Source organism: Danio aesculapii, chromosome 10, assembly GCF_903798145.1.
Source record: "Danio aesculapii chromosome 10, fDanAes4.1, whole genome shotgun sequence".
NCBI classification, from domain to species: domain Eukaryota; kingdom Metazoa; phylum Chordata; class Actinopteri; order Cypriniformes; family Danionidae; genus Danio; species Danio aesculapii.
Window position 1 is genome coordinate 3,479,769 of NC_079444.1, and position 15,000 is coordinate 3,494,768.

At 34.0% G+C, this 15,000-nt stretch overlaps 1 protein-coding gene across 2 annotated transcripts in view; it reads right to left on the reverse strand.

Moving 5' to 3' along the window:
* Window positions 1-13,691, reverse strand: part of smad4a (SMAD family member 4a) — a 24,020-nt gene extending 10,329 nt beyond the window's left edge. For both annotated transcript variants that reach the window (XM_056466631.1, XM_056466630.1), the window contains exons 1-5: window positions 13,404-13,691; window positions 10,175-10,486; window positions 6,595-6,769; window positions 6,482-6,511; window positions 5,163-5,372 (exon numbers count right to left, since the gene is read on the reverse strand). In XM_056466631.1, the coding sequence (XP_056322606.1) occupies window positions 5,163-5,372; window positions 6,482-6,511; window positions 6,595-6,769; window positions 10,175-10,414 (655 nt within the window). In that variant the 5' untranslated portion in view covers window positions 10,415-10,486; window positions 13,404-13,691. The remainder of the gene's footprint in view (window positions 1-5,162; window positions 5,373-6,481; window positions 6,512-6,594; window positions 6,770-10,174; window positions 10,487-13,403) is intronic.
* Window positions 13,692-15,000: the final 1,309 nt, after the last annotated feature.

Consider the following 15,000-nt stretch of genomic DNA (forward strand, 5'->3'; position numbering starts at 1 on the left):
AAAAGTGCTCTGGGGTCACTCAAATAAGGTGTCGGTGGTCTTTGGGCAGGGGATTCATCAAAACAAACAGCAAAAATCAGTCCAAGGCACTCGAAAGATGTGGAAAAAATATTAAAAAGTCTTTATTCACATGGCTAATCTTTAAAAAAAAAAAACTACACGTTTCGGCAGAGAGCTGCCTTCATCAGGGTAACAGTGATCAGGTGCTTTTGGAGTTCCTTTTAAATGCTACAGTCTCACGACTCTGAATATGAACAGTTTCATTCTATATATATATATATATATATATATATATATATATATATATATATATATATATATATATATATATATATATATATATATATATATATATATATATAGATAGATATGTTGTATTTTTATATTATAATATATTATATATTATTAATAATATTACACATCACATGTTGTAATATTTGAGAAATATGTTGTATAACATGCATCATCTTTATTTCTATATATTTATTATTATTATTTTCCTCTATCAATGCTGAATTAATGATGATTGTTGAGTTGACCTTGGTTAATATATTATTTTAATATGGTTTCGATATTCTAATGAGTCGTGAGACTGTAGCATTTAACAGGAACTCCAGACGCACCTGATCACTAGCTCTGTTTCCATCCAAAAATGCGAATGAACTTTATGCACAAACTGGATGATCGCATAAAAGATGCGTGAATGAAGCAGCGTTTCCATCCAACGAGTCAAAGCGAATAAAATCGCCACTTCCTGATTAACTGGCGCCAAATATTAACAGTAAAAACTGAATTTGCAGCAGTAAGAGAAGCTGCGTCAATCTTTTCTTCATCTAATAAATGACTTGCGCCTCAGAAGGTAATCCTGACATGCAGTGAATGCGCTGTGGCGTTTGAAGGTGTCAGACGCGGAGCACAGACACTCTTGATTCTGGAGGTCATTAATAATATAATAACACTAATACTTAAACGGTCAGGTGTTTTAGAATGACCAAAACAACAGTTCAGATGTTTTATAATGTGATCAGCCTGCTGGTTTGTCCATTTACACACATTTTCATCATCACATGATCTCTGATCACAAAATCACATGACCTTTTTTAAATGCGCATGCTGAAATTTGTGCGGTAAAAGTGTTTCCATCATAGTTCATATCTTTTCTTATCGAATAAAACGTTTATCCTACTCAGTTATGCGCATTTTCAAAATTTATGCGCATCATGGCGTTTTCATCAACTGGTTTTTATGCGCACATCCAAAACGAGCATAAAAATAGGTGGATGGAAACATAGCTACTGTCACCCTGATGAAGGCAGCTCTCTGCCGAAACACATAGGTTTTTAAAGATTAGCCATGGCTTTTTAACATTTTTTCTACATCTTTCAAATGCCTTGGACTGATTTGTGCTGCTTGTATTGTGTTTCTTATAATCAAACTCGATCAAAACAGTCTGCAGAAACACTTTGATTGTACATAAACAGCAGCCCTGAGTGAGAAGCAGCCGTCTGTCCATTAGCCATTAGAGTGCTGAACATAATGTCGGCACAGACTAAGAGGATTATAGATGTGGAGTTTAAGATGAAGCACAAATGAACAGCGACAGGAGTCTCCATAGACTGACAGAAGCATGAAGCACGCACTGACACTGAAGCACACATGCACACCTGACAACACACACACTGCTGTTTTACATTGATCACTATGGTGAAACACAGCCGTCTGTAGCTTCAAAAGTATTACTTAAGTTTAAAGGCCAAAAACGTTTCACTTATTTTTATGTCTAATGAGAGAAATGGACTATTGTTTGTTTGTTAATATTATTTTGTGCTGTATTAATCAGTAACCGAGCAGCAATAAATAACACTTTAAAATAGAAGGAGTTTTCATGCGAAGCTAGTAGTGTTTTGAAATTATTGAATGCATAATGATCATGATAACCGTGATTATTCCTCGATAATCGTACAACCAAAATCTAGAATCGTTGCATCCCTACACATAAGCCGAATTGCATATTTTGCCTCAGGCACGGTCATGCGTTCAGTTTCCCACGAGTGCAGGAAATGATCAAACATAAACCGTCAATGCAGAAATATAAAAACTCTCGTGCACGAAAAGCAGAAATGTACATGCATACATTGACATATGCAGGTTTGCATCGTGACCAAACAACACACGACACACACAAACACAGAAACATTCATATAACAGCCACTGCACTAACATTTAAGGAAATAGTAAAATCCTTTAATCTAATTAACACAAATTAAAGCTCTTGAACATTATTAATAAGCTGCTGAGTGACTGATGTTGCTGAGTGACTGTCATTTTTAAAGCGTCTGCTAGTTATTTTATTTTGAAGATCTGAGGTGAACTATCTGCTGCTGCTTCATGGCAATAAATGACATGCAAAGTGTGTTTAAATTCATATTGAGAGCTTTTAGCACTGGATAAAGCATATAATCAGTACCTGAGGTGATCATTGTCATGGTAGTTTATGCTGTTATTCTACCACAATGCCACTAAAATAGTAATGTTTTCTAAAATGGAAAGTTTCATGTCACCACTGCAGATGGTTAGGACAGAAACTCCTTTTAGCATGGATAAGCTAAGAGAGGTTTTATCACATGTTGTGGTGGCTGGTCATGTGTAGTTAGGACATGGTGTTAATTTCTGTATTGTTCTTATGTGGAATCATGCATAAACGCTATAGGAGAATCTCCACGGACAGGCAGCCTATTAAATGCCTCCACAAATGAGAAAGCTTTCCAGCATGGCCTGTGTGTTTGTGTTTGAGATGTGAAGGATTGACTGAGGCCCTGGTCACAGGAACACGGGTATTTTCAAAACTGCACTTTTTTCGACACAGTTTGGCTGGTTGTCCGAAGGTTGTCACGATGCTGGAGTTCGGTACCAATCGGTACTAAAATTTTAAAACTGTCCACTTCCAGTGATCATCTGAACGCTGTTGAGTGAGTTCTTAAACACTGCTGATTAGCCATTGTGTTCACATGCTCAACAGAAATGACTGTGATTGGCCGTGAAGGTCATCGGTTCACCGAACTCACCATTGTTTACTGAGTGTAACTACAGATACAGGGACACTGGAGCGTTTCAAAGTCACGTCGATCAGCTGGTTTGTCTAGAATCTGATACACCAGTAATCCGCTGATGAATTGCTGCTTTAAAGCTCTCAAATCTTCCAGGGAAATGGACATTTTTTAAATTCCAGTATCGACTGGTACCGAATTCCAGTATCATGACAACTCTAGTTTGTCCACACGAAAACGCAGGGTCACGTGACAGAAACAGAAACTTTCTGAAAACAGGTCAGGGTCAAGATTTTCCAAAAATTTCAGGTACAATGTAGTTGTGTGTAGGCTACAACCAGAGTTTTCGCCTCATGACCTCAGTGTTTGCACCGCTTTCTTTTTTGGCCAACATGGCTTGATTCCCACCAAATGCAGAAGACACAAATGAGGCAAGATTTTGCATATACGCAGTCAACGCTGTTGTGTCGTTCACACTGCAGGATGATAATCCACCTCTGGTTCTCACGTTTGCATTGATTGGTATGTAATGTACTCGTGCAAATACTTGAGTCCACGTTTTGTGTGAACTAGGGCTGCACAATATATGGTTTCAGCATCGATATTACAAAGTGCGCATCCACAATAGTCACATCACGAGATATGCAATGCTAATTCTGGATTATAGCAGCCGCTGCTAAGTTTAAACATAATAGAGTGAAAGTTCATCATTTGCATTTGTTTTTATGGGATTTTTAAGAGTTTTGGGCACAAAAAAAATGAGGATGTTTGGAGGAATAAGAAAGATTAATCATATTTAATTATTTATGCAAAACAAATTCTAAAAATTCATACTCAGAATTTGTGTTGTTTCTAGTCCAAATGTCTACATTTATTCATTCATTTATTTTCTTTTCAGCTTACTCCCTTTAATAATCAGGGGTCGCCACAGCGAATGAACCGCCAACTTATCCAGCATATGTTTTACCCAGCGGATACCCTTTCAGCTTCAACCTAGTACTGGGAAACCAAATATCTAAGTCAAAACGAAAAAGATTATTTTAATTTCCCGACTGGCTGATAATTTTGCTTGTTTTAAGGGAAAAACTCTTAATTTTTACTTATTACTAGGCCTGTCACGATATCTATTTTTGTTGAATGATATTTTGCACCAAAATATATTATGACAAACAATATTATTGTCATTTTAAGAGCATTTTATGCCACTCATTATATAATGCCAGTATGACACTATAATATCATCACAATGCAAGTACACTCTTCTTATTTATCTATTTATTTTACTCTTAAGAATATTTAATTTAATCATAGTCATTTTAACAGTTTAATAATCAGGCATTGGAGTCAGAATGTGAAAACGCATCTCCTAAATAAATAACAATAAATGCTAACAAAAAAAGTGCAAGGTAAAGCCTGTTACAGGCTGCGATATCTGCTACCAGATCCATTTTCAGCTGTCAGACACCCACATGAAAACATACTACAGTAATTTATAGTAAATACTACAGTGTTTTACCCATCCTGACACTGACACCTCCAATAGAGACAGAGATGAAAGAGAAGATAGAGAAAAAATATATTATGCATCAGTGATATATATTTCACCACCAAAAATGATTGAGGTCATGTGTTGTGCGATTAGTACATATATTGATTATTGTGACAGACCTAGTTATCACTTCTGACGGTAAAAACAAAACAATATTTTTTAATTGATCTAAGAATTTTCAGATATTTGGACGGGAAACGAAAAAAGCAATGTAAGAAAAGCATTTTTTTGCATTGTGATAATTCAATCTCTGTACCTGAATACTGTTAAACTCCACCAGAAAAACGTCAAATAGAGCTGTTTAATCCATCTGGTGAAACTGAATACATGTCGCAATATTTAAAAATCGCAGAAAGATCCCATTATCAGTTATTTCCAATTCCCTAGAGCGAACCCAGCATAAAAGTGTCAGTATCGCCCCATTATTGCCCCATGTCGTGCCCTAAAAATGCATCACAGTGCGTTTTTGCATGTTCATGTGGACGGAGGTTAATTAAAAACCGAAAGCCCTGTTTATGAAAACACCCGTGTACGTGTGGACATGGCCTGACTGATATCTGTCGTACTTGTGGATCCGACGGCGATGCTGGAGAAGGCAGAGCTGGAGGCGGAGCTGCTGCCCTCTGCTGGCGGGAGCAGGGCGGGCGTGCTGAAGGGCTCCTGGGTCACGGCGCGAGACGGAGGGTGCTGGATGGTCTGCATGTGTCCCTCGGTGCTGGGTAGAGACGGCGGCCCGTCATAATCATACTCATCCTTCACCATAAGCGCTGACGGACCTGAAACACACACAGCACTCAAATCTATCAAACGGCATCTGAAAAACTGGAATTTACTGCTGCATGGGGCTGAGTGATATGACTAAAATGATCTCATATCACGATAGAAGTCATCACATATACTGTTTATGATCCAGTATAATATAGTATATTTTGAAGTGTATTGACTGTCTATGAGTGCTTAAATACACTCACTAAAATGATGGATGAATGGATGGATTTAGCTTTCAACAACAACAAACAAAAAAAAACACAGAGGAAATGTTCTGTACACTCTGCTAAAAAAAATGACCACAGAAACCAAGTATTGGTTTCTTTAAATGTGTTAAATGTGTGTAATTTTTGCATAAATGACATAAATTAAATTAGCATTTCACACTTTTTGAAAAGATCAAGATAAAAAGTAAAGAACATTTCATGCATGTTTGTTTTGTTGAATTTATTTATCCATCCATCCATGCATCAATTTATTTATTTATGCATGTTTGTTTCATTGAATTCATTACTCAATTTATTACTCAATTTATTCTATTCATTATGTATCTGTATGTATGCATGCATGCTTGTTTGTTTGTTTGTTTTAATGCCATATTGGCTGCATTGGCTAAATTCATGGCAACATTGGTAATAAATGTTCAATACATAATTTATAAACATAACAAACAAGTATTATACAAAAAAAAACATAGAGGTGACAACAATATTGACAAAGGTCATATAAAACACATAAATTTGGACAGTGACGAATATTCAAAAATTCGTTAACACTTTAAAATATTAAAGTAAATATTAGTTAATGTATTTACTAACATAAACAATTATGCGTTTATTATGGTATTTATTCATGTTTGTTAATATTAAGCTGAATAACGTTAGCTAATGTTAACTCACAGTGTATTAACTAATGTTAACAAGCACAACTTTGGATTTTAACAATCCATTAGTTAATGCTGAACTGTGATTAATGAATGCTTTGCAAGATTATTTCTGCTTATTGCTAAAGACAATCATTGCAAGCTTCTAATTTAACTCTTTAAACTCGTATTAAGTTAGAATTTTTTCTCCAATATTGCGTGTTGAACTGTGAGAACAGTGTTTTTGTCACTCACCAGAGCCTGACAGTGTGAGGCCAGACAGATCTAGAAGAAAACAGAGGAGAGTTGAATATAAACAGAAGACATGATCAATGAATAAACAGTACTAAAATCAACATCAGACTGACCTATTCCTGGAGACACGACCCTCTCGTAGTGGTAGGGGTTGACACAGACGCTGTCACACTTCAGGTCGAAGGCGAACTGGCAGTATTTGACATGCTTCAGCTCGTTCTTATGAAGATCAGGCCATCGCCATAACCGTGCATAAATCACATGAGGGAATCCTTTACGGCCCGCCACCTGAACAGGCATTCAGAGGGACACCAGAGTCAAATGTCTCTGCACAAACACACCTTTAGAGCAGATGTCACAGTTATGGCAGAATAAAAACACTTTGGACAGGTGAAGGGAAATGGGTAAAATCAATTAAACTATATATATAGATATCCTTAAAGATGCCACTTCAAGTTATTTATTTATTTACTTATTTATTCATTTGTTCATCAATGTTTTAAAGCCATAATAAATATTCAGTTGCCATTAAAATACAGTTAAATAAATATTAAGTTGCTAAAAAGAATTCTGATAAATAAATATTCAGATCCCATTAAAATATTCAGATAAATACATATTCAGATGCTAATAAAATGTTCCGATAAATACACATTCACACGCCATTAAAATATTCAGATCCCATTAAAATATTTAGATAAATAAATAATCAGATGCAAATAAAATATTCAGATTAATAAATATTTAGATGCCAATTAAATATTGAGATAAATAAACAGTTACTATTGAAATATTCAGATAAATAAACAGTTACTATTGAAATATTGAGATAAATAAACAGTTACTATTGAAATATTCAGATAAATAAACAGTTACTATTGAAATATTGAGATAAATAAACAGTTACTATTGAAATATTGAGATAAATAAACAGTTACTATTGAAATATTGAGATAAATAAACAGTTACTATTGAAATATTGAGATAAATAAACAGTTACTATTGAAATATTGAGATAAATAAACAGTTACTATTGAAATATTGAGATAAATAAACAGTTACTATTGAAATATTGAGATAAATAAACAGTTACTATTGAAATATTGAGATAAATAAACAGTTACTATTGAAATATTCAGATAAATAAACAGTTACTATTGAAATATTGAGATAAATAAACAGTTACTATTGAAATATTCAGATAAATAAACAGTTACTATTGAAATATTGAGATAAATAAACAGTTACTATTGAAATATTCAGATAAATAAACAGTTACTATTGAAATACTGAGATAAATGAACAGTTACTATTGAAATATTCAGATAAATAAACAGTTACTATTGAAATATTCAGATAAATAAACAGTTACTATTGAAATATTGAGATAAATAAACAGTTACTATTGAAATATTCAGATAAATAAACAGTTACTATTGAAATACTGAGATAAATAAACAGTTACTATTGAAATATTCAGATAAATAAACAGTTACTATTGAAATATTCAGATAAATAAACAGTTACTATTGAAATATTCAGATAAATAAACAGTTACTATTGAAATATTCAGATAAATAAACAGTTACTATTGAAATATTCAGATAAATAAACAGTTACTATTGAAATATTCAGATAAATAAACAGTTACTATTGAAATATTGAGATAAATAAACAGTTACTATTGAAATATTCAGATAAATAAACAGTTACTATTGAAATACTGAGATAAATAAACAGTTACTATTGAAATATTGAGATAAATGAACAGTTACTATTGAAATATTCAGATAAATACACAGTTACTATTGAAATATTCAGATAAATAAACAGTTACTATTGAAATATTGAGATAAATAAACAGTTACTATTGAAATATTCAGATAAATAAACAGTTACTATTGAAATATTCAGATAAATAAACAGTTACTATTGAAATATTCAGATAAATAAACAGTTACTATTGAAATATTCAGATAAATAAACAGTTACTATTGAAATATTGAGATAAATAAACAGTTACTATTGAAATATTGAGATAAATAAACAGTTACTATTGAAATATTCAGATAAATAAACAGTTACTATTGAAATATTGAGATAAATAAACAGTTACTATTGAAATATTGAGATAAATAAACAGTTACTATTGAAATATTGAGATAAATAATCAGTTACTATTGAAATATTCAGATAAATAAACAGTTACTATTGAAATATTCAGATAAATAAACAGTTACTATTGAAATATTCAGATAAATAAACAGTTACTATTGAAATATTCAGATAAATAAACAGTTACTATTGAAATATTCAGATAAATAAACAGTTACTATTGAAATATTCAGATAAATAAACAGTTACTATTGAAATATTCAGATAAATAAACAGTTACTATTGAAATATTCAGATAAATAAACAGTTACTATTGAAATATTCAGATAAATAAACAGTTACTATTGAAATATTGAGATAAATAAACAGTTACTATTGAAATATTCAGATAAATAAACAGTTACTATTGAAATATTCAGATAAATAAACAGTTACTATTGAAATATTCAGATAAATACACAGTTACTATTGAAATATTCAGATAAATAAACAGTTACTATTGAAATATTCAGATAAATAAACAGTTACTATTGAAATATTCAGATAAATAAACAGTTACTATTGAAATATTCAGATAAATAAACAGTTACTATTGAAATATTGAGATAAATAAACAGTTACTATTGAAATACTGAGATAAATAAACAGTTACTATTGAAATATTCAGATAAATAAACAGTTACTATTGAAATACTGAGATAAATGAACAGTTACTATTGAAATATTGAGATAAATAAACAGTTACTATTGAAATACTGAGATAAATAAACAGTTACTATTGAAATATTGAGATAAATAAACAGTTACTATTGAAATATTCAGATAAATAAACAGTTACTATTGAAGTATTCAGATAAATAAACAGTTACTATTAATATTCAGATAAATAAATAATCAGTTGCTATTAAAATATTCAGATAAATCTTCAGCTGCTTTTAAAATATTTGGATAAATAAATATTCAGTTTTCAATAATAAATTCAGATAAAAACAATATTCAGATGTCATTAATATATTCAGAAAAATAAATATTCGGCTGCCATATTATATTTATCTGAATATTTATCTATTTAGCTGATACATTATATTTATCAGAATATTTTAATAGCAACTAAATATACATTTACCTAAATATTTTAATGGAATCTGAATATGTATTTACCTATTTTCCGATATATTATAATTATCTGAATTTTTAAAAGCAACTGAATATTTATTTATCTGAATATTTATTTATTTTATTTATTATGCAAATAATATTACTTAATTTTCATAAATAATGTGTTAGTTTACTAGCCAATTAGATATGTAATATTATTACGTAACTTGTGTTCATAATTCATAATTCAGCAATTAAAAATACACCAAAAGAGATAATTCAGATAAATAAATAAATATTTAGACGCCCTTTGAAGCTATTTGTTCATTCATGTGTTAACACCATATCAGCAACATTGTCTACATCTTTAGCAACATTGGTAATAAATATTCATTACATAATTTAATATGTACATAAAAACTTAATTAACATAAAAGCAGACCCACAACACTGCCAACATGTGTGTGTGTGTGTGTGTACCTGCAGCCGTCCATCTAATGTCCTCTGTATGGTCACACATTTGCTGGGATGTGCTCCGTTAGTGGTGATGGCGGTGATCAGGGAATCAAGCTCATCTTTCTTCTCCTTCAGCTTCTTCACCAGGCTCTCGATGGCGCGCTTGGCGAAGGTCTCGCTCTCGCCGCCCTGCCGGTGGCACATCAGACTGTGCACGATGCTCAGGCACGCGTCATTGCTGGTGGGAGTGTTTGTGATGGACATCCTGCGCTGCGTTTCGCTCCTGTGTGCGGATCAAACTCGCTTCAGCAGGACAGCGAAGAGTCCACACCAGCACTGCAGGAGGATTACATCAATCATTCTGCATTAGACATACGCTGATATTCAATAATTCAGTATATCGTCATATTGAACATGCACAATGTTGATATTAGGGGTGTAACAGAGCACAAACCACAATTTGAGATGCAAGCGACCTGAGGAGAGATTCAGCTTTTACACTCTATTCATTCATTCATTCATTGAACCGCAGATACCCTTCCAGCTGCAACCCAGTAATGGTAAACACCCATACACACTCAATCACACACACTCATACACTAAAGCCAATTTAGTTCATCAATTCCCCTATAGCGCATGTGTTTGGACTTTGGGGGAAACCGGAGCACCCAGAGGAAACCCACGCCAACACGGAGAGAACAAGCAAACTCCACACTGAAATGACAACTGACCCAGCCGGGACTCGATCCAGCAACGTTCTTGCTGTGAGGCCACAGTGCTGACCACTAAGCCATCGTGCAGCCCTTACACTTTACAGTTAGTTACAACAATTAAATAACACAGAAGTATTGGGAGAACAGTTTATAGTTCAGATATAAACACTGATTATGAGTTATACATTGAGCATTATCAGCAACAACAGTAGCAAAGATCATGTTGATTCACATTATTGAATATTTAACGTTTATTCAGCTGGTTATTCTTGATTTTTATCTTTATTATAATTACAGTTTCAATGTTAAAACCAAAAGCTTAAAGTGTAAGTTTGTAATTTCCAATGGAGGCGAGCGACTTGCATGACTCGCACATGGTGTGCAAGTGAAGCGTGCTGTCATTTTCCAGGCGCCCCGAGTTAAAAAAAATCATCTGAACTTTTCCGAATGACGCAAGCGCACCACGATACATGCAAATAGGACTGACCTATCTGCTTTGTACGGAATATACACATTTCAGTAATAACTGCAGACTGATGACCTCAGACAAATACAGCGCATCCAAACACTGCAGTGCTTTTTATTTTCTCCATAAATTTGAGCGCAAAGTGCATAGAAAATGGTGAAGGACACCACGCGCCTGCGTTTGTCACTTCAGGTCAGAATAAGAACACGTGAAAATGAGTGCCGTATAGCAGCAGTGAGGAAATTGTAAATAAAAAAGGATGTAAGGATGTGGCCAGAGTGGCTTTTTGGTTTCTTGTGCATCCCATCCACCAGCACCCCATCTGAAAGATTTTTAAGCATAGGGGTAATGTAGTCATTCAACTTCACAATTTGTAATCTTCAATATGTATTTGAATATTGACGGTTCTTTTACTTGAAAGCTCAGATTTGATTTTCCTCATTAGTTTTGTTGATAGAGTTTGAGGTTCACCGTATCATTATTATTCACACCTTACAGATGTTGATCCACCTTCACCACTGCACACACTGTGTAACATTTTATTTAACTTTGCTTTGAGAGTCTCTTTAACACTTATGCTAAAAAGAGATCAGATATTTTGTTTAAATATTTTAGTTTTTGACTATTAAAACCTAAATGTGTTGTAAAAATATTCAATAATTATCAATATCGAATTATATGAAGAATGATATCAGGATAATTCTTTTGCAGCAACATCACCCAACCCTAAGTTCCACTATGCAATTCTGAGTGTGCCTCACACAGATGAGAGGGCTTGACAAACCACCTGCAGGAAGCACACTCTTTAATCACTAACACTTTTGGTTCAATGGCTCAGACTATGATGTTGCAATTGTATAAATAAAACAAAAGTCTGAATGTGCAAAAATAAAACCAACTTTAACTCAATATTGGGTGTATATGCAGTACATATATTTTTCATTAACATCATTTCAGAAAAGTATTCTTTGCCAATTCTAAATAATGAAATCATATTAGCAGCCAATGACTATAAAAGTACAACCTAGTACATCATGTTTAACGGAATAGTGCTAATGTTGTGTTGAATCATTGAGGTAAAGTTGGTTTTATATTCGCACTTTCAGACTCTCAGCAATGTAATTTCAGAAAAGTATTAATTGCGTATTCTAAATAGTGAAATCATGTTATAGGCTAATGACTATCAAACTACAACATTGGTCACAGTAAATTAAATAGTGCTATTGTTGTTTTGGAGTCATACTTATAATTTCAGCCCAAATACCAGGGTAAACAATATAGGGAGTTGACACTGAACGAATGTCCGAATATAAAACCAAATTTGCCTCATTCGAAAACATACTTGCATGGGATTTCAGACCGAATACTGAAAGTAGCAGTAAACAATTTAAGGAGCACGTCATAAGTTGTCAATAGAGTTAAGTTGGTTTTATATTCGCTCATTTAGAAGTCCCTATATTGTTTACCATGTTACTTTGAATATTCGATCGGAATTAGCATGCAAGTATGACTTCTAAACAACATTAACACTGTCTAATTCACTGTGAACACTGTTGTACTTTGATAATCGTTGGCTGCTAATATGATTTCCCTATTTAGAATTTGCAAATAATACTTTTCTTAAATTACATTATTAAGGAGAACGTCTGAATATCCGAATATAAAACCAATTTTACCTCTATAAGTTGGTTACTGTTCAAAAATGAACGAACGGGCGAATATAAACCCACCTTTAAGTTACCTCAATGGCTGAAAGTGAGTGTGGTCGATGGACTGACAGCACAAACAGGTGATTTACTAAGAGTTTAATAGGATATAGCGTCTCACAGCACAGTAATCCCGCACACAGCTGATTTCAGAGCTGCTGCAGAGAGCTACAGAGCTGGGGAAGCGGAATAAACTCATGAATGTGATTTATAATCGCGCTCGGCTGAATGTAAACAACGGCAGATCTGAGGGTTAGCATGAGCTGCTAACTTAAGGGTTACTGCTAGCGGCTTACAATGCTACACACAACTCATGAAAAAGACGAATAAAACACGTTTGAATATGAAAGCGTATTAAAATGACATACCTGCTCTGTGTGCTGCGAATGAACGAGTCTTTATTAGTCCAGTTCTGAGGGTTTTCTTGTGAATCTTGTTAGCGGCTACACACTTCAGCAGCACCAATGCGCTCATCTGGTCTCTACAACGAGTAAAAGCGCCCGTACGACCTCTTTATTTGATCGATAACTCTGACAGACTGCGATCTGGTATTATAATTAATTATAATAGTTAATCAAACAGTCACTGCACGCGACGGAAATAAACAATGTTGCCGAGATGTTCTCGATGCACCATCTCACACCCAGCTGCGCAATATGGCGAACAGCGCATGCGCCGTGCACAGAGTCTGGCTGTGGCTCAAAACACAGGGAGTACACTAACTATACAGCTGATCGGGCACAATCCGAGTCAACACTTCTAGATCATTCCCAAAAAACATTGTTAAATGTTTTGTAAATAATAGTGGAAATAATATCTTATAGACGCTACAAAATATAAGACATTAAAATGACAAGAAAAGTATTGCATTTATTACAACATAAGTGATCAAATGTTCGGAAACATAATTTTTTATTTAAAGAGATGAATATATGCTACTGTGTTTTACAAAGTAAACCAAGGCACTTCAACAAAAAGACTGTGGGACAGTGGGACTGTGTGGAAACAACGGCACTAGTATCACTAGTCTCTCACAGGTCATCAATAGTCTTTAACTAGTCTCTGACAGGACATATCCAGTCTCCAACAGTAACCATTAGTCTCTCACTAGTAGCCCTATAGTCTCTCACAGGTCATCACCATTATCACTACATCACCAGTCTCTCACTTTGCTGTCATCTTGGTCTTCACTGCACTGCTTTTCTTTGTCCTGAAGGATTTCCACAGGTTTTCATTCAGGTTCAGGTCAGGACTATGGGCTGCCGTTTCAATATTTCAGTGTTCAATATTTCTGCTTTAGCTAATTTTCTGTGTTCAGTGTTGAATGTCCTGATGGAGATCCTTGTCTGATTGTGTGATGAACAGAAGCTGATGGTGCTGAACGATCTTCTGATGAACATCTGCATTCACTCTGTCATGTTTCTGTAGATTAGACTGAGAAAACTCCAGAAAACCACAACAGTTCAGCTCCAGCTTTACTTTTTGTCTTTCTCCAGTTTGACCCCCGACATCATGTTTCTATCAGAGCCAAATAAATGAAGCTATTTCCTTATCAGGAAAGTGAGATTTGGGTCAGTTATCAGCCCTCAGCGTGCTCCTAAGAAAAGCTTTTCTGAGTCTTTCTGCTGATGAAGTTTTGAATTAAGCAATTAAGCATATTAAATATATGACTTTTATGTGCAATACTTTATAGAATAAAAGTTACTGTGTTTGCTGCATCATTTTTGTGTTTACACACACACATATATGAGCGATATCACAGGAGCAGCAGTGCAATATGGCTGTATATCGACACTGGTTAGATGTGTGCGTTGAATGCCTTAAGGGGGTCACACACCAGAAGCGCCGCTCGGCGACTTTCAACTGTCATGTGCGCGCCGTGTCGTGGTGCATACAGTGTGTGACGCCTTTTAGTGTCCCACCAGTGACGATATACAGCCATATCGCACTGTTTTGAGTGTGATA